The 20,384-nt window shown below is 39.5% G+C and overlaps 2 protein-coding genes across 3 annotated transcripts in view; one reads left to right on the top strand and one right to left on the bottom strand.

The window, feature by feature from the left end:
- The window catches only part of si:ch211-227n13.3 (uncharacterized), a 35,841-nt gene extending 23,576 nt beyond the window's left edge, over positions 1 to 12,265 (top strand). The window contains exon 5 of the mRNA XM_063052558.1: positions 4,118 to 12,265. Coding sequence (XP_062908628.1) covers positions 4,118 to 4,712 — 595 coding nt within the window. The 3' untranslated portion in view covers positions 4,713 to 12,265. The remainder of the gene's footprint in view (positions 1 to 4,117) is intronic.
- Positions 12,266 to 12,393: 128 nt separating this feature from the next.
- Positions 12,394 to 20,384, bottom strand: part of LOC134348422 (eIF5-mimic protein 2) — a 47,287-nt gene continuing 39,296 nt past the window's right edge. For both annotated transcript variants that reach the window (XM_063051777.1, XM_063051776.1), the window contains exons 8-12: positions 19,069 to 19,239; positions 18,038 to 18,184; positions 16,131 to 16,269; positions 14,696 to 14,818; positions 12,394 to 13,464 (exon numbers count right to left, since the gene is read on the bottom strand). In XM_063051777.1, coding sequence (XP_062907847.1) covers positions 13,436 to 13,464; positions 14,696 to 14,818; positions 16,131 to 16,269; positions 18,038 to 18,184; positions 19,069 to 19,239 — 609 coding nt within the window. In that variant the 3' untranslated portion in view covers positions 12,394 to 13,435. The remainder of the gene's footprint in view (positions 13,465 to 14,695; positions 14,819 to 16,130; positions 16,270 to 18,037; positions 18,185 to 19,068; positions 19,240 to 20,384) is intronic.

Genomic DNA, 20,384 nt, shown 5'->3' with positions numbered 1-20,384 from the left:
GCTTGCTGGATCCTTGCTGATACTATTTAAAATTGGTCTTTCTCTAATTTAGAATCTCAACCCAAGGACCAGACCTATCCTTTTCCATAATTATAAACATGAGAAATTCTGCAAATGCTGGAAATCTAAAGCAACACACACAAAATGCTGGAGGAACTCAGCAGGTCAGGCAGCTTCTATAGAAATAACAAATAGTCAACGTATGGTGCCGAGATCCTCCTTCAGGACTGGAAAGGAAAAGGGAACTGCCAGAATAAAAAGATGGGGGGAGGTGAAGGAGGATAGCTAAAAGGTGATAGGAAAGGTAAAGGGCTAGACTGGAAGGAACCTTATAGGAAAGGAGAGTGGACCATAGGAAAAAGGGGAGGAGGAGGAGAACCGGAAGAAGGTGATGGGCATTTGTGAAGAGGTTAGAGCCCAGAGTGGGGAATAGAAGAGGGAAGGGAGAGGGGATTTTTTTTAACCAGAAGGAGAAATCTATATTCATGCCATCAGGTTGGAGGCCACCCGGACGAAATATAAGGTGTTGCTCCTTCACTTAAAGGGTAGCCTCATCATGGCACTAGAGGAGGACATGGGCAGACATGTCAGAACAAGAATGGGAATCAGAATTAAACTGGGAACCAGGATGTTCCATTTTTGGCGGATGGAGAGGAGCTCCTCGATGAAGCAGTCCCCCAATTTACAATGTGCTTCTCTAATGTAGAGGAGGTTGCATGCAGGAGCACCTGATACAGTAGATGGCTCCAGCAGTTTCACAGGTGAAGTGTTGCCTAATCTGGAAGGACTGTTTGGGACCCTGAATGGAGGTGAGGGAGCAGGTGAATGGGCAGGTTCAATATGTACATTTAATGTCAGAAAAATGTACACAATATACATCCTGAAATTCTTTTTCTTTGCAAACATCCACGAGAACAGAGTGCCCCAAAGAATGAATGACAGTTAAACGTTAGAACCCCAAACCTCTTTCCCCCCCCCCAACTCCCCCTCCCACACATAAGCAGTAGCAAGGCAACGACCCCTCCACCACCACCAGGAAAAAAGCAACGCGGCCCTCCATCAGACACTCAAGCATGCAGCACTTTGGCCAGTTGCAGGGATATTCATAATTACATTGAAATAAATAGCATTATGATCACTAGATGCAAAGTGTTCCCTTTCACAAACTTTTGTCACCTGCCCTGTATCATTCTCCAATAGGACCTCTAATATTGTACTCTCTTAGTTGGGACCTGTATGTACTGATTAAGGAAACTTTCTTGAACACTTGACGAACTCTTTGCCATCCAGTTCTTTTTACAGTATGGGAGTCCCAGCCAATATGTGGAAAATTAAAATCATCTACTATCACAACCTTGTGTTTCTTTCAACAGTCTTTGATGTCTGTACAGGTTTACTCCTCTAAATCCTGTGGACTTTTGGGTGGTCTATAATATAATCCTACTAACATGTTCATACCTCATTTATTCTTCAGATCTATCCATTTAGCTTCACTAGACAAACTCTCCAGTCTGTCCAGTCTGAGCACTCCCATGATACTTTCCCTGACTAGTAATGCCACCTGCCCCTTTAGTCCCTCTTGCTCTATTACATCTAAAACAACAGAACCCTGAAAAATTGAGCTGCCAGTCCTGTCACTCCTGCAACTAAATCTCACTAATAGGTACAATGTTGTAATTCCACGTGTTGATCCATGCCCTAAGCTCATCTACCTTTCCTACAACTCTTTGCATTGAAATATATACAGCTCAAAATATTAGTCCCACCACGCCTTTGATTCCTGACTTTGTAGGTTTAACACTATCTCTACAACCACTGCACTGTCTATTCTAGTGCTAGGTTCCCACCTCTCCCTGCAACTCTAGTTTAACACCACCCCCCCCCCCCCCCCGGTGCAGCAGTAGCAAACGGTACCACTATGATAATAGTTTCCCTCCAGCATGTACAAAAATGCTGGAGGAACTCAGCAAGTCAGGCAGCTGCTATGGAAATGAATAAACGTTTGATGTTTCAGGCCAAGGCCCTTCTTCAAGACTGGAACGGAAGCCAGAAGATGGCAGAATAAAAAAAAAAGTGCAGGAAGGGGAAGGACAGTAGCTAGAAGGTTATAGGTGAAGCCAGGTGGGAAGGAAAGTTGAGTGTCTGGAGAGGAAGGAATCTGATAGGAGAAGAGATTGAACCATAGGAGGAGGAGGAAGAAGTAGAATACTCAGGGGGAGGTGATGGGCAGGTGAGGAGAGGCAAGGGACTAAAATGAGGAATAGGAGAGGGGAGGGAATGGGATTTTTTTTTACTGCAAGGAGAAATTGATATTCATGCGATCAGGTTGGCGGCTACCCAGATGGAATATAAGGTGTTGCTCCTCCACACCGAGAGTAGCCTCATCCTGACACAAGTGGCAATCATAAACCAACATGTGGGAATGGGCATTACAATGTTTGGCCACCAGGAAGCTCTGCTTTTGGGGGATGGAGCGGAGGTGTAGTTCAGGTGCAATCATCCTTTCTGTACAGATCCCACCTTCCCTGGAAGAGAGCCCAATGATCCAGAAATTTGAAGACCTCTTCAGCCATCCTACCCCATGTTATTGGTACTGACACAGACCACGGCCTCGGGCTGCTCACCCTCCCACTTAAGAATGCAGTGGACTGGATCCTAGATGTCTCTGACCCTGGCACCTAGAAGGCAACATACCATCCAGGAAACTCGTTCTCATCCACATAACTTCCTTTCTCCTACAAAGAAATCCACTATCACTACAGCTTACCTCTTTTCCCCCTCCCCCTTCCCTTCTGAACCACAGAGCCAGACTCGGTGCCAGAGACCTGACTGCTGTGACTAGGTCATTCAACCCCCTACCGCACCTCCCCTCCACTCCCCAGCCCAACAATGTCCAAGAGAGGAGCATTCCACTATCCTGTCTAGCATCTCCATTGCTCTAAATGTGCATAAAAAGGCAGAACAAATAATGAAAAAATGTATACGTATGGCCCATGCCTCTCCTCGCCAAACTCTCAACTCCCCACTCTCACTAGCCCACTCACACAATGGTCACTCTGCTTACACCTATTATCTCTTTATTGGATCTTGCCAATTGATAACGGGAAACAAACGGACCGTTGAATTGGAGACAATGGAGCAAAAGGGTAAGATTGTGGTAAATGCACTTCAAATGGTAAATCTGAGGTTGTCCGCTTTGGATATGGTGTATTAGTTATAATTTACAAGCTTGTGCAATTCCAGAAACTTGAGCTCCCTGCACGTTACATTAGGGTATCATAAAAATACATAAATTCAAAGACTAATGGAATGTTATCTCATAGTTTTTGCCTCCTTGTAGTTTTCATCAAAATCTGTACATAAAAACTCTGATCAGACCTGTTCTGGGCAGCCAGAAAAGTGGGATGTTCCTTGAAAGGAATGCAATCGAGGCATGTTGACAGGCAGAGAAACTAAGGGCAAAATTGAGAGAAATTGAAAATGCATCCCTAGGAAGTTAAAGGGATAAGAGATTATTTTTTTTCCCTGTTGGCTTTTGAGTCTAGGTCAAGAGAGAAAAATAGACCCTTCAGAAGTGAAGTTAGGTGTGTAATAGCTTCTAACAATTTTGAACTCTACAATTGGAAATTGCTGGATGTATTTATTTTTGAATGGATTTGATAACTAAACATATTTAAGGATATGGGATTGGAAAAGAAGGTATGAATCGATAATTACTGGAGTTAACTGTCAAGACCGACCTCTGTTTCCAGTCAGAATGTGGCCAAATTAAGTGAAGCTGGTCCCCTATTGTGTCACCGTATGATGTAATTTCTGCATTTAAAAGTCCACCTCTGCCTAGAATATACAATGTGATTTTGGACACCTGAATGCTGAGGGGCCTCCAGCTGAAATGGGAGTTTAGCTTTTCTCGGGTTATCTAAGTATGGGACTCCTTGGGTGTGAGAAGATGAAGGCAAGCTACCTTAGTTTAGGTTGTAAGAAAGATTAAGTAAAAATGTTATCAAACTAATGCTTCCTGCCATTTAAAACAAAAATCTCAGTGATTTCTCGGCTGCATCCTTTTTTTGAGATGGAAATGAGGAAAATAAATTAAGATATATTACTTTACTCTCAGGAATCTACAGTCCTGTAAGAGAAAAGTTGACAAATTTCTTCATGAGAGTGGAAAGAAACCACCTCAAAAGATAAGAAAGAGATCCAGGAAGAAAAATCTCTTTGTCTACATGCTTCCTGAAGCTCCTCCATCTGCTAATGTACTCTCAAAAAATGAAGACTCTGGATTTGAATTGGAGGTCAGCTCTGTAAAAAGGAAGCTAGCCTCAGCTGTCCTGAACAGAGAAACAAGGCTCAAGAGAGACGGCGATGATTTTTCGGATGATTTGAACACCATCGAAAGTGGGTTTTGCAGCTCTGACAGTAAGTCGGTGCTTTATGAGAATAGCACCTGTTTCAGGCAAGATAAGCCTGCACCTGATTTATGTGAACCTGAAACATCTGCCTTTTCAACTTCAACTTTATTTTGCACTGAAGACCATTTACATTCCCAATATCATGGTCCTAGATCATGGGAGGAAGCACCAAATGAAAGTTCCACAGTTCCTCTTAACAGTTCTTTTGGTTGGGTAAAACCCGGAGGGTTTACATCTATGATTGCGAAGTTAAAGGCTCAACATCAAATCTTACCGGGCAGTGTGATTAAAGAGACATGACCTGCCCTTTTGAAACTTGCCTTAAAGAAATTCAGTACAGTGCTGTTCACATTTACAGCTATTGGGTTTTCTCTTTGCATTGTCAATTTTAATTATTTTTCTCCTGAATTTGATCTGTTGCATTAAACAGCAGTGTTTAATCTGTACACTTTATTTAAATAAATGCTAAAGGCTGTGAATTCCAATGGCAGTCTCTTAATTAAATAAGCATCAAGCGTTGACCAGCTCAACACTGTAGGAAATGTACACAGATAGTGGAAACTTCATCTCAAAGCCTGTGTGTTCTTAATGCAACTGGAAGCAATGTAGAACGACTTTCTCTAGAATGGATCCTTTTTTTTTTGGCTTGCTGAAAACTTTACAGCTGTAATCACTAAGGTAGGTGCTATTACTTTGAGCTGTAGCAGATGGTGTTTATGATTTTTTTTCAACATTTTATACCAACTTGCATTGTCTTGTAGTGAGCAGAATGGCATTAAATGCGTATTTTGGTAAATGGATATTGTAACTTAAATATCAAGTTGGTAGTATAAAGGGGATTTAGTGAGGTTTGTTATTTAAGTTTTAATTTAGCATCAGCTTAATACTATCCCAGTATGAAGAGACAGCTGTCAGGTTTACCCCGATACAAAGGGGGGGCAATCTGTAAATCTGAAATTTTTGATTTGTTCAATGTTTTTTTATTATTCAAATTTTTATTATTATTTATTCTTATTTAACAAAGCAGCATAGCATATCAGAGCAGATACAGTACAGCATATTTATACAGCCATCCCATGACAGGAAAACAAATTAAACAGTTTTAATTACTTCTAAATGAGGTTAGACTTGATATTCATTGATGTGAAGCCTGGGATTAAAAATGGTACCTATGTCATCACAACCAATTTCAATTTATTCTCCAATCTGCTATAAAATTGCATTCCCATTTCTTGACCAGTGGGGGTGTGGTGAAGCAACAATTAAGTTAAAAATCCACTGGTTGAGTTAAAGGGAAGACACTAATAAAAATATGTTGGTAATCAAGGAATGAAAGTTCAGTTGGACCATTGTTGGCAGAATGATCAAGGGATAGTGTGAAAATTTAGGTGGATGTGTGCTGAAATCTATCAAGGAGTACTTTGAGCTATAAATTCAGCAAGGCTTGAGTGAATGGAATGACACTGGATAGGACAGCAAATAGAGAAGGAAGCAGACAATGTACAAATTGCGCAGATGAATGGCAGAATTTATTGTGTAGAATGGATATGATGACTGTTAAGCTTTAGGGTCACAGAAACAACATGGAAATGGGCCCTTCAGCAACCTAGTCCAACAATCAAGCACCCATTTACACCAGTGCTACTCTAACCTATTGTCTCCCACATCCCTATCAATTCTCCCCAGAATCTACCACTCACTCATTCACTGGGGCAATTTATAGTGGCCGGTTAACCTTCCAACCATTGGAAGTTAGGACCAATCTGGAGTCCACGGACCCCTTGCTTAATGGCATTGGTCGATGGCATAAAGAAAGGTTGAGAACCCCGGTTCTAGAGGAAATCATATGGTCAACAGAAAAATGCAAACTTCACGTGCAAAGTGCCCAAAGTTAGGATCAAATCTAAGTTGAAGCTGTGCAGCAGCAGCTCTACAAGCTGCCCCAATGTAACACTTTCACTTTAGTGGAAATGGAGTAGTTTTGAATCTAGGCCTAAATTTACATTTCAAATCTCAGTGTAAAGATGGCACAGTAGCGGTATCAAGAGTATTGTGCTGGAAACATAAATTGAAGGAGGAATTGAAATTCAAGTGGCAATAATGGTGATCGTGAAGCTCAAATTCAATGCTTGCATAGTACCAGGTTCCTTAAGATTGCTACAGATGGGCATGGAGGTGGGTATAAGCTCCAAATACCCATTAAATGCTCCTCCTTTGTCTCAAATGGCCTTTGATAACTGTCCAGCTCTGGATTTCATGTGTGACTTGGCTACTAGGCATGGTAGAACTGTTTCTACTGTCAGATGGAGGCAAATAGAGGTTACTGGTGCCTAAAAACCAGTTGCTTTGGGTAGATGGACTATGTTTGGCAACCAATCTAGGAGAAGAAAAACTTCCACTGCCTTGCAGCTATACCAAAGATGACTTTGGAATTAAACTCAAAGAAAAAGGCTAGAGCTAGAGTCCCTAAGGCAGTCTTAAGTTGAGTTCAATGCTGACTGCCAACTTCCACCTCCCAACAATGCCACGGGGGCCCAACTTTATAGGTCTCTGCCACTCCTTTAGCTTCATATGCTATATGGGCAGTAACTTGTTCTCCATATCAACCTTGACCAACAAAGGAGCTCAGAGGAGCCAATGACATCTGGAACTGATGTGTGGCTAGAGTGGAGGTAGTACCTATTGACAAGATATCCAAGGACTATGTCAGGCATAGCTTTGATCATCTAGCCAAAGTTTGGATCCACGTAAGTGTACAGTAGCACAAGACACATCTTGGTTGGATTACCATCTCTGCCACAGCACTTGAATCTAAGATCAGCATACAGTATGTGCATGAAGTATAGGGCCCAGATGTGAAAAGGAGAACATCAACCACCTTGCTACAGTAGGAAACACTTTTCTCCAGAAAGGAACCTGTGAACTGTTAAGAGTAATGTTTGGGTTTAGGTCATTAACACCTAGTAATTGGCTTCAGCCACTAGTCTTCTGTTCCTTGGCAATGAATTTCCTAAAAGCTGTGAATACCAGAATCCCAGTCCATTTGTAACAATGCATTTCCTAAAGCTGTGAATACTGGAATACCAGTCCAGACGCTGCTGGTGCTGATGGGATGAATGTAATCAGAAGGTGTGAAGTTTTGTTTGTAGCTTCAAAAGAAAGCATTGTCTATACTTTGTAAATATGAATTGCCCTTTGTGTTTAGCAAATAAATATTCAGCCCCACACTGGGCCAGCAGACCTTTCTACCAAAGGGGCCTCCATATACCTGCTGTACCTTGTTTTGTCAAATAAAGAAGCTGCTTTCTATCTACTAGTAACACTCTCTCCAGTGATTTCATTCACATAACAACATGAACAAATAGCTGTTAAAATTTTAATGGTTGGACAAAATTAAAGTTGTTCCTTAAAGTAGTTTGAATGCTGATCCAGCATTCCCTTATGGCAGTTCAAGTCTAACAGGTGAACAATTTTAGCTGACTGATTAGTATCATTAGGGCCTCAGTGCTGTGAATATTGGCTTGGGATAGTCACCAACATTGTTAATGGCTTTAGAGTATTTTGCAGAAATATCATTGGTGGTTTTGTTCTGTTACTACCGTATGTTTCAAAGTACAAGGTATGGAATTACTTATCTAGAAGTCTGAGCTTTCTGTCAGTGTTAAGGCTTTAAAACTACAAATGTTCTGAAGTTGTCAAACATTGTGCTGACATACTGAACGTGCCTGTGAATTTCAACATTTATTTGTTGAAAATGGCTTCTCTAAGTGTGTTTATCCCAGATCATAATTGACAGACCAGTCTTGCAAATGTTACATTTGAGCCCTATTCTTGAGGACATTTCACAAACAAGTCAATGCTTTGAATTTCTACTTCCAAAAGCTGCATGGGCACTCTTACCTGCATAACTGAGCTGCCACATACCCCTGCTGTACAGCATTAGACCTGGAGTATACCCACTACAGGTGTTTAGTTTGGGGCAGAGGGCTTGTACGTTCAGATTTTTTTTGAAAAAACTGTTGCACCACAGATTTGCAATCAATTAGATAAATGTCTCATTAATAAGAAAGCAAACTTATTCAGTCAACTTCATATTTGCAAATCATTTTGGGAGAGTGTGAAGCTGATTAATTTTCATGATCTGGGTAACAATAGGAAGACAGTAGCAATGGCCTGCAGTTGGAATAATTAGCCAGTAACTATCTTCCTCTGCAGGCACCCTGACTCCAATTGGATGTTTCCTTAAGATAGCTGTCAGTTTTCATTTTCAATTAACACACCAATTCAGGGCTGTGTTTGAGCTCAAGGGCTTAAGTTAGTAGTACCATTGAGGATATCTTGCATCACTTCATTGATGATGAGGAATAGCACAGAGCCAGCTAACAAGCAAATAAACACCCAAGCAGCTGTTCCTCCTCTCTACATCATGTCCATCTCCCTCCTTGCATATGCCTGTGCAAGCATCACTTAAAAGCCTCTAATGTATTTGCCTCTAATACCACTTCAGGCATCCACAACTCACCTACCCCCTCTCACCTTCAAATACATGCCTTCTGGTATTAGACTTTTCAACCCTGGGAAACAGGTACTCTCATAACCTTTAAGCCTCTATCAGATCTCCCCTCAGCCTCTGACAATCCAGAGAAAATAACCCAAGTTTATCCTACCTCTCATGATGGTTTTCTCTCTAAATGAGGCAGCATCCTGCTGAACCTCTTCTGCACCTTCTCCAAAGCCTCAACATCCTGAAGTGGGGCAGCCAGAACTATATGCAATATTTAAGTTGCAACATAACCTCCTGACTTCTGAACTCAGTGCCTCGACTAATAAAAGCAAGCATTCCATAAGCCGCCTTAACTACCTTATCAACCTGCTCAGTCATTTTCAAGGAGTTATGAATTTGAATCCTAAGATCTCTGCTTAGCAACAGTGTATAGGCTCCTTACATTTGTCATACAGAGGTGCAACATCTTACATTTTTCTGGGTTAAACTCCCTGTACTATTTCTCAGCCCATACCTGCAACTAGTCTATATTGTGCTGTATTCTTTGCCAGTCTTTTACACTGAACACAACCCCACCAATCTCGGCATCATCTGCAAATTTAGTAACCCTTTTAGTAATCTTTTCATCCTAGTTATTTAAGTACATCACTCTGAGCAGAGGTCCAAGCACAGATCCCTGCGGAACTCCACTCTAATTACAGACCTCCAGCTTGAATGTCTACAAGACCATAAGATAAAGGAGCAGAAGTTGGCCATTCAGCCCATCGAGCCTTCTCCGCCATTTTATCATGAACAGATCCATTCTCCCATTTAGTCCCACTCCGCCAACCTTCTCACCATAACCTTTGATGCCCTGACTACTCAGATACCTATCAATCTCTGCCTTAAATACGCCCAATAACTTGACCTCCACTGCCGCCCGTGGCAACAATTCCACAGATTCCCCATCCTCTGGCTAAAAAAATTTCTTCACATCTCTTCTGAATGGGCGCCCTTCAATTCTAAGTTATGCCTTCTCGTACTAGACTCCCCCACCATGGGAAATAACTTTGCCACATCCACTCTCTCCATGCCCTTCAACATTCAAAATATTTGAGGTCCTCCCCCCACTCTGAACTCCAAGGAGTACAGTCCAAGAGCTGTCAAACATTTCTCATGTTAACCCTCTCATTCCCAGAATCATTCTAGTGAATCTTCTCTGAACCCTCTCCAACATCAGCACATCCTTTCTTAAATAAGGAGCCCAAAACTGCCCACAGTACTCCAAGTGAGGTCTCACCAGTGCCTTATAGAGCTTCAACATCACATCCCTTCTCCTATACTCTATTCCTCTGGAAATGAATGCCAACATTGCATTCGCTGCCTTCACCACCGACCCAACCTGGAGGTTAACCTTAAGGATATTCTGCACGAGGACTCCCAAGTCCCGTTGCATCTCAGAACTTTGAATTTTCTCATTTTAAATAAGTCTGCCCATTTATTTCTTCTGCCAAAGTGCATGACCATACACTTTCCAACATTGTATTTCATTTGCCATTTTTTTGCCCATTCTCCCAATCTATCCAAGTCTCTCTGCAGACTGTCCATTTCCTCAGCACTACTGGCCCCTCCACCTATCTTCGTATCGTCAGCAAACTTAGCCACAAAGCCATCTATTCCATAATCCAAATTATTGATGTACAACATAAAAAGTTGCAACATAACCTCCCTATTGTCTTCTATGCACAAGCCAGTTCGGAACCCAAATGGCCAATTTGCCACAGAACCTATGCTTCTGCATCTTAATCTTCTGGATTAGCCTGTCAAGAGGGACTTTCTCAAAATGCCTTGGGTAGTAAGGAGTTCGTACATTCTCCCTGTTACTGTGCGGGTTTCCTCTATATGCTCTAGTTTCCTTCCAACAGTCCAAAGATGTACTGGTTAGTAGTTTAATTGGTCATTGTAAATTGCCATGTGATAAGGTTAGGGTTAAATTGGTGGACTGATGAGCAATGTGGCTTTTTGGGGCAGAAGGGCCTATTCTATACTGTATCTCTAAATAAGTTGGTTTTAGTGGATTTTTACTGCCTTTTGAACACTCAAGTAAATGCTACTTACTAGAACATGGAAGCAGTTTTAATGGGATCAAGGCAAGGTACAGCTACATTTTTATTTTACAAAGTAGCGAGTGGCACTGCTTGCAGTGGTGGTAGAGAGGGACAGATACATTAGGGAGATTTAAGAGACTCCTGGATAAGCACACATGTGGGAGGGAAGGGCTAAGATTGATCTTGGGTAGAGGCACAAATAACTGTTACACAATCAAACCCTTCCCTCCCATATACATGTGCTTATTCAGGAGTCTCGTAAATGTCCCTATGTATCTGCCTCCTACTTAAGTGAGCTGGGACTACAGTTTTGTGGATCTAGTACTCTGCTGTTTTTTAATGGCTAATTTTCTCTTGTTGAGTTCACTTATGTGTGAACATCCAATGAAAAAACAACTAATTTCACTGGATTCCAGTTAATCAGAACTGCCACTACTTTGGACAACTCTTAAAAGAACAAAAACTAATCATAGCTGAGATTCCCTTTGTTTATTTGGGATACTATGCTGCTTAATTGATGCAGGAGACTTACCAAATAGATTCTAACTAGTGTCAGTCACATGAACCTATATGACCCTTGGACACTACACTGAAGTTTTAAAGAGCAGCAGTTGTGTTTGAAAAGCAGTGATTTTTGTCATGGATAGTTGGCAAGAAATAAGAATCCAGAACTGATTTGCTCACTGTTTAAGCCATGCCAGAAATGGCCAGATATGAAAATGAAATTTCAGTACAGCAAGTCAGGAACTAAAGAATTTTAAGGTATCAATTATCTTCAGTGTTACAATGAAAAGATTTAGAGGATGGGATCATTGATAGCATTGTATGAAGGTAGTCCATTATCTGCACCACAGTCAAGAATGTGGCAGCAATTCCTCCAATAACTATTAGGAACTAATAGTTTTATAGTATTGTAATGTTATAATTGGTTCTACATTTTATTTAAATTTTTTTTACTCAGTTAAACAATATGTCCTCATACTTTAAAAAGACATTTCCATGGAACTTCAGCCAACTGGGGCAGTTGCTCAATTGGGCAAAAGTATGCCTCAATTAACCAGAATCCACCATCTGTTCAGCACGTTGCTTGTGAACAGTTGTAAATGAAACAATTGGTAGATTACACTCCATTCAACAAATAGTAACTAATCTACAAAGAGCATACAGGTGTAATGGGCATTCAAGACTCAGTGATGGATTTTCCAAAAGACAGCTGGGTGAGGAGATTATGGCAGCTTGATTAACTTGAAGTATTTAATTTACTAATTAACTCAGTCCTGGTAGTCCATTGTATCTTGTGACCACAAATGTTTTTGTACATTTACAGCTGTATTTGCAAACCTACCACGTAAAGGAAACCTAACTGCAAAAAGCCAGTTTAGCAAGCAAATTGATTGATTAAAAAGTTTAATTTTTTTGGTACACAACTGAAGTTAACAGGTTTTTTTTAATAAGGAAACTTTCACCATCATTGACACATCAGCCCTGTGCAGCTTTTTCGAACCATGATCTGAAAATATGTATCCTTCACTGGCTGTAAACTTGAATGCCAACAAAAGAAAAGGACTTGCAGAGCTGAAGTGCCCAGAACAATTCCTCTTCTGTTGTGTGATGCAAAAATGCTTTAAAAATAAGTATTCACATGAATCAAGTACCTCATGAAGGCAAAAAGTAACTATCCAATGAACTAAGTATATTGCAAGTTGGACTGTGCTTTTAAATTTAACCAGTTTCCAAGTACACTCAAAAAAGGAACCAACTTCATCTGAACCACAACTTTAGGATTGTACAATTATAAAAGATGCACACATTTCCATTCACAAGGATACCATTAAATTCAAATACTGTTAGTTGGAACTGAACAAGCACTCAACTTTGATCTGGAAAAATACAATTGTGCAGCTAAAGGGAGATTACAATATACCTTGTCCTAGTTTTAAAACTTCCTCCTCCTGTAAATTCTTGGTAGCTTTCATGGGGACTAACAGTTGTACTTTGAAATGGCCCTAGTCAGCAACATGCCACACTAAATTTGAATTTCATTCACCAGACCTATAAGATGCTGTCACTTGGTCTTAAGTGCTAGGTCCTCCAAAGCTTAACTGCTGAAAGCTACATACAGCTTGTACCCCCAACCATGTTTTCTTTGTGCTCCCAAATGAACAGCAACAATCCAATTGGTCAAAAAGTAACTGCAACTGACTTTATAGCTAAATTTCAAGTCAGATGATGCCAGCAATAACTTTTATTATATAGAAAATGAAATTAAAACAAACCAGTGTGATCACTGTAAAGCCCTTAATTTACATCTAGATATTACAGTAGAAAATACAGGAGGTAGAATGCCAAATCAATTTCTGAACTCTGAAATTCAACTCTACAACCCCTGTTGTTTATTAAAAATACAGAACATGATTTCAATTGAGTCAGTTTCAGTCCTCTTCACTTTCAGACTCTGATTCTGTGGAAAGAATAAAGTTAAAATTAGGGCAGGGAAATGGTGAAAAATTACCTTTGAAAAATACTTCCAATTCCTGGAAAAAAAACAACCAAAGAATGGATAATTATGCCTCCCACTTTTAAAAAAAAAAGCTTGTGGCTTTAACATATGGATGAATGCAAAGTGCTGAAGTTTATCAATCATTGAATGCTGTAGTGAAGAATTAGAGCAGTTGCATCTCCCTCAACATCAAATTCAAGCATTTCAGGTCTTGTAGATTCTTCTTTTTTTCCCCCAAATATTAATTTGCACTTTTTTTTTTACAATTCAACATTTTTGAACCTAACAAACCCCCACCTTAATCAGAGCTCGATTATCAATTGTGCTTGTTCCAACTGGTTTTCAGTGCTGGTAATCTAACCAGTGCCCTTAATCTAACAGCACTTCATTCTTACAATTGGTTGTGACAAATTTTTGGACATTACACCTCCCCATTCTAATCCATCTAATCTAGTTTGCATCTTTAAGACACTACCCTTGTAAGAGCATTGTATGGTTTTCTTCCTCAATCTGGTCCTTCAAAAACAATTTAATAGGCACAAGTGATCATTTTTTTTTAAAAACATCCAGTTAAGCAGATACTTAGTTTTTGGTGATGGCAGGCATGCAGCTGGTCCATCTGCTAAACACTGCTTTACATCAGCATCAAAACAAGGCAAAGTTTGTGACAGTTTCTGGTCTGAGGTGCCTTTCCTGCCCATCCATTGGAATTCAGACCACCAAACCATAGTGCCATATTAAAAAGTAGCAAAATCCTGGGTTCAGGGCAGGTAGTTTAATATTAGGGAACAATTTTAAAGTTCACCCAATTGTCCAATGCAATTTAATGCACAGTACAATGCAAACAAAATCTTCTAATGCAAACTAATAAACATCTTTGTCAAAGTCATGCCTTCCTTGGCTGGGCAAAGATTGTAAGCTGGGCAAAAGATTGCTGCTCATCTTGGAAGATGACAAATAGATCTCAATGGGTTATTGGGACTATCAATTTTCCATCTTGCCCAAAATCTAGCAAGTCATTGAAATGTTACACTGGACTGTGCTCAAGTCTCAAAGGGGAGCTTAAGAGCCACCTTAGTGAGACCAAATCAAATAGAAGAATGGGATTTTATTTTAAACTCCCAAAAAGGACCTACCCATAACTGAATTATAGATAGGAGTGCCTACTTTTACAAAAGGACCTTCATACTACCTTCTTCAGCATTCTTGAGCCATTCAACGAATTTCTTCATCTGCTCTAGGAAAATGCTTCTCCCTTTTGCCATATTGGGCTCTCTGTACCACTTCAAAATTGCTTCCTCACTCAGGACATCAGCTACAAATGTGAACAAAAGGAACAAAATAAAAGCTCACAAAAACACATCTAAGCTGTGTGTAGTTCTGGTCACCATACCATAAAGGATCTGGCTACGCACAAAGGGTGCAATAAAGATCGACACGAATGTTGCCAGGACTGAAGTAAAGTGGAGAGACTGAATAGACATGGATTGTTTCCCCATACTGAAAGAGGCTACGGGAATAGATTAAAAATGTAAAAGTCATGAGGGACAGTAGATAAGACCTTTTGCCATGGTAGAGGGAAAAATATTTAGAAGGGAAACGTTTAAAGCAGGTGGGAAAAGTTTCATGGGTACTGGGCAAATTTCTCTGTTCCACTACCGCTAGGATGATGGTTAAGGATTGAACTGCCACAGGAAGTGCCAAGACACCTGGGATCAAGCATGTACGAGTTGGACCAAAAGGTCTTGTTTCCATGCTGTTGAATGGTACACCATGAAATTTTAAAAGTGAAACCAAAATACTGATTACTTGGTTTTAAAATTGATTATTTAAAATCAAGCAGCCATGTTATATCCAGAGATGTTATTTTCAGAAGCTGCACCAAAGTATCTCAAAGCCAAATCACTGTTCACCTCAAAAAGTGAGGGACTGCAGAGAACAAAAGAGGACTAGTCTGGCAAATCAGAGAATAGAAATAAAACAGATTTTTCCTGGATTAATGCATTATTAGTGGAAGAACTAGAGGCATTGATGTTTGGGCAACAGCAATTCAACCGATATTAGTGATTTGGCTGGCAAGGTCAAATCCCAAATTTGATTCTGCTAATACTAAACCGGGTGGAATTGGGATTCTGGAGGAAGTAGTTTCAGAAATAAAGACAAAAATCAAGACATGGACATGAAAGTGGCAGACTGGATACAGCACGATTAAAAAAAGTCAGTTACTATGGCGCAAAAACCTGAAAAGTGATCACAGATTGGTTATTACTGATGTTCAAAATAACAGACATCTGCAGTCACTGAACATCAACAAGCCAAATGATACAGGCAACTATAATTATAATTTTTTTTTTTAAAAAAGAGGATTTATTTACAAAAGTTTAGCACTAACAAGAGGAGAACCTTCACTTTACCAGCACTTGGTAGCTGGTAAATCTTTGGAATTCTGCACTGGAAGGTCATCTATGGAGGCTCCGTCAAATTCAATAAAGATAGATTTTGGTATATTAAGGGATATTCGGTGACTATGGGGGTAGTCAAGAAAGGTACTGCGTAGATCAACAACAATTTTGAATGATGGTGTAGGATCAAATATTCTATTAGGCTAGCCATGAGACAGAATTTACCTTTGTAAAAAAGCACCACAATTTTTTGAAAGGCCTTCATGAACTGAATGTTGTCATAACAATATTCCTGAATCTTCAGCAGCAACGTCAGCTCTGATTGACCTTGGGTGGTAAAGGCAGCAAGGAGAGGGCTGTATTGCTGAAAACAGAAAAATAATGGAAAATATAATCACAAGAAACATTAAAACATACAGAAAACAATTTTTATTCAAAGTACAGATCTGGAAATAGCGCTACTCTTCAATATTGTGTCTAAAAAGGAGCATGAGTAACAAGAGTAGGACACAGAGCAAGGGATTTTAGAGCAGGGACAAATGTGTAATTTGAACCTTGGTATAAAAACACATCTAACTCAGTAGCCATATTTCAGCACTCAGATGAGCATGTGAAAGTACCAGATATTTTGGTTGAGTACCTGCTCCACCCCCCCAGTGTTTCGGGGGGGGTACCAGAGGTGAATAAAGAACAAATCACTCAATAAATTCAAAAGGAAAGAGAAGTGTCAAAGAGTATGAGTTCAGAAACATGGTCTTGAAATATACAATGCCTTGAAAAAGTATTCAGCTCCCACAACTATTTTCACATTTTACTTTCATTTGCTACTTGGGAAATTTATTGAAGTTGATCAAGTCACAATGGGAATGCTGCTAAATACAGACAAATCCTATATAAAAATGCGCTAGTCCCTGCTGGAAAGCTTAAACTGGTAAGGAAGTTGGTTCTTCAGCAAGACAACAACTGAAAGCACACTGCCAGAGTAAGCATTGACTGGCTTCAAATGAAAACTGGTGTCCTTGAGTGATCCAGTCAGAGCCCTGATCTTAACCCAAATGAACATCTGGCAAGACCTCAAGATTGCCATCCTCTGCCACTCCCCAACCAACTTGGCACAGCTTGAGTAATTTTTCAAGGAGGAACGGGCAAATGTTGCACCATCATGTTGTGTAAAACTAACCGACCTATACAAAAAGACTACTAGCTGTGACAGCTGAAAGAGGTGGTTCAAGTACTGAGCAAAGGGTGATGAATACTTTTAAATCGCTGACATGTTTTGGAATTTTTCCGTTTTTGGGCTTCTATGGAAAAAAAACATATGATTCAAAAATGAAAGTTCTCAGTTAAACTGATCAACATCCATGGTTGTAATCTTCAATAATGTGACCAAATGGTTGGAGACTGAATACTTTTTCAAGGCACTATACAATCAGCCAATATTGTATTGAAAGCAGCCTTGAAGAGCTGAATGGCCTGTTATGTTTGGTGTAAATAATTTGCAGTTTGTAAACTAGAAGTTCTTAAAGCACGATCAGGATCAAGCAGAAAAATTAAGGTTAACTATGTACAGGGTGATCTATTATAATGTCATTTCCATATTGAGACCAATTTCAATTTGGAATAGAAAATGCTTTTGCATTATTATGTGGGTTACAGTGACTATAGATTTATTGCAAAATCTATGCTTTAAAAGTAATTACAGCTCATTCTTCTCCAACATGACATTCTCCCAGGTTCCTAAAGTAATCACATCTAGAAGATGATATTACCCCCACACCACATAAAGAACAGCAAATTGATACCAAGTCAGAAGGTCAGTCTCGATCTTACCAAATACAAAAGCCTGCAGAGGTGTCAAACAGCTTATTTCAAGTTCTATTTCTTCAAATCTGATGAATAAACTAACAAATCTGTGGAGAATGGGCCATTCTCTTCTGCAGTCTTCCTTTCACCACAGCAAAACTTTACATAAAGTTATAAAAAAAACTGACAAAGTTCTCAGCTTCAAATGCCCCCTTGGAACCACACATACACTAAAATATAGAATAACTGCACAATGAATTTCCCAACTTGGGACTTTCCATTAATTACAAATGAGAAAAATCATTTGTTTGAAAGCAAATGCAATTTACCTTTAAGTGCTTAATGGCTTGTTCTGTTAGCAGTTCCTCCTTCTTGTTCCATTCCACAGCACCCATTACACAGTTCCAAACAATACTGATCATAGTCTGTTCAGAGATGCTATTTTTCTTCATCTCCTCTTTGGCGTATGTGATAATCTTAATTAAATGGATGAATACTATTAATTTTATTCATATCCTTCAAACATTAGTTTTACATCAGATTTTTCCATACAACATGAATGGTCTCATTTTACATTTCTGGTACATTGAATAGCTAACAGAGCAAGCATTATTACTCAATTTCTACTCATTTGAATGGCTTGCAGATTATTTGAGCCAATCTGAATTGACCTCATTGGCGCATGTCAAGCTAAGAACAGAACTGCCCTAAATGTGCAAGGTGGCGGGGGGGGGGGGGAGGGGAGAGAAGAGGAGACAGAGACAGAGAGAAATATAGTATTCATAAAAAGACTGATACAGACTCCACATCAGAAACACCTGTTTCACTATCACATCTATCACTCAAGGATTTGAAAGCAATTAATCTAAACATTTTATACACAAGTTAACATTTTTTTAAAAATGGTTGTATATTATCCGCTTTCAGAAATACAGCTAGATTAAAGCATCTTCTAATGCACACATCTTATGGAAACATTAAAGCCTTCAGGTACTGTTTTTAATTACCCAAGACAACTAATTATTTTACAACAACACACACACACCCACACAAAATGCTGATGGAACGCACTAAGGGTCTCAGCCCGAAACATCGACTGTGCTTCTTCCTATCGATGCTGTCTGGCCTGCTGCGTTCCACCAGCGTTTTGTGCATGTTGCTTGAATTTCCAGCATCTGCAGAATTCCTCGTGTTTACGTAATTATTTTTACAGATAAGTCTATCTGTTTAGATACTCGTGTTTTGTGTTTTTCCCTCAAGTATCAAAATTAGCGAACTGAAAACAGAAAAGTTATAATAGAAATTGTGCAAAGATTTATTTAAGCATTCCTAACAGCCTTTTTAGGTTTAGCAGTACTACCTCTTTGAGGGGATCACCACGAGCCATTTGATCTTGGAGCTCCTTCTGTAGCTCCTTCCGTGCACCAAGAGATTGCTGGTTGCGGACAAAATCAGCAAGTTCCTTTAAACCAGCATCAGTGAAATATTTAACAAAGTGATCATAACTTTGTTTGTTAGCTGGAAATAACTCCTGCAAAAAATATTTTAAAACTATATTAACTATCTCATAATATTCTTTGGCTAGAACACAAAGCTGACAAAGTGATGCATTTTTAAATGAATCCCTGTATATTGATACAACTGTACCATATAGTCAATCCCCAGGAAATGAGATTTGAAAAGATCCTGAAGTGTCTGTAAAGGAAGAGGTACAATATAGCAAAAGACCACAACTATGGCAGACAAAGCAATTCACAAAAGCAGATCCATAGAATTAAATAGCACAGAAGTAGGCTCTTCAGCACAGGTTCTCCATAGTGACCAGTTTGAATTACATTCAGCTAGAGTCCCTCCAATCCATGTTTCTGTCTGAATGCCTTTTAAACAGTGTAATTGTACAGAAGTGCAGCTACTGAAATCTCAAACTGCATGTATGAAAGGGTTTTTAAAAAATCAAGGGAAATATCTTCATGCAAACAGATCTACATTCACTCATTTTATTAGATGCACCTGTACCAGTTTCTTAATGCAAATATCAAGTCAGCCAATCATGTGGTAGCAACTCAATGCATGAAAGCATGCAGACATGGTCAAGAGGTTCAGTTGTTCAGATTAAACACCATGGAATGATTGTCGGTGCCAGGCAGGGTAGCATGGGTGGTTCAAGCTGACAGGAAGGAAACAGTAGCTATATCAGTGGCTTTCAGATGAGCATCTTTAAATGAACACATTAAATCTTGAAATGAGTGGGCCACAGCAGCAGAAGACCACAAGCATACACTCATGTAGCCATTTTATGAGGTAAAGCAACAGACAAAGCATTGCTGATGATTCACCTGCAATGCAAACTTAACATGGAAGATTAAGCTAAATTTGGAGAGCACAATTAAAATATCAGCCACCTAACTTATAACATTTACACGTTTGCTGGCATTTCTTTCATATTGCACTTTTACAATCAAATTTTAGCTTGGGCATTTTGAACACCAAGCTAATAAGAATACTGAACTTGTTGACAGCAAGGTTGGAACTACATGACTAAATCAAAGCAATAAATACTGCCAGGCATACTGAGTATTTCAAGTTGTTTTAGTAATTTACACTTGAACTGGGGGAATAACTTCCAGGGAAAAAAAATGAGTTTAAAATAATTGAGAAAACAAAGGATTCAAATTT

This window comes from Mobula hypostoma, chromosome 6 (genome assembly GCF_963921235.1).
Source record: "Mobula hypostoma chromosome 6, sMobHyp1.1, whole genome shotgun sequence".
Classification (NCBI taxonomy): Eukaryota; Metazoa; Chordata; class Chondrichthyes; order Myliobatiformes; family Myliobatidae; genus Mobula; species Mobula hypostoma.
Note: the sequence above shows the minus strand (reverse complement) of the source record. Positions and strands in the feature narration are given on the sequence as shown.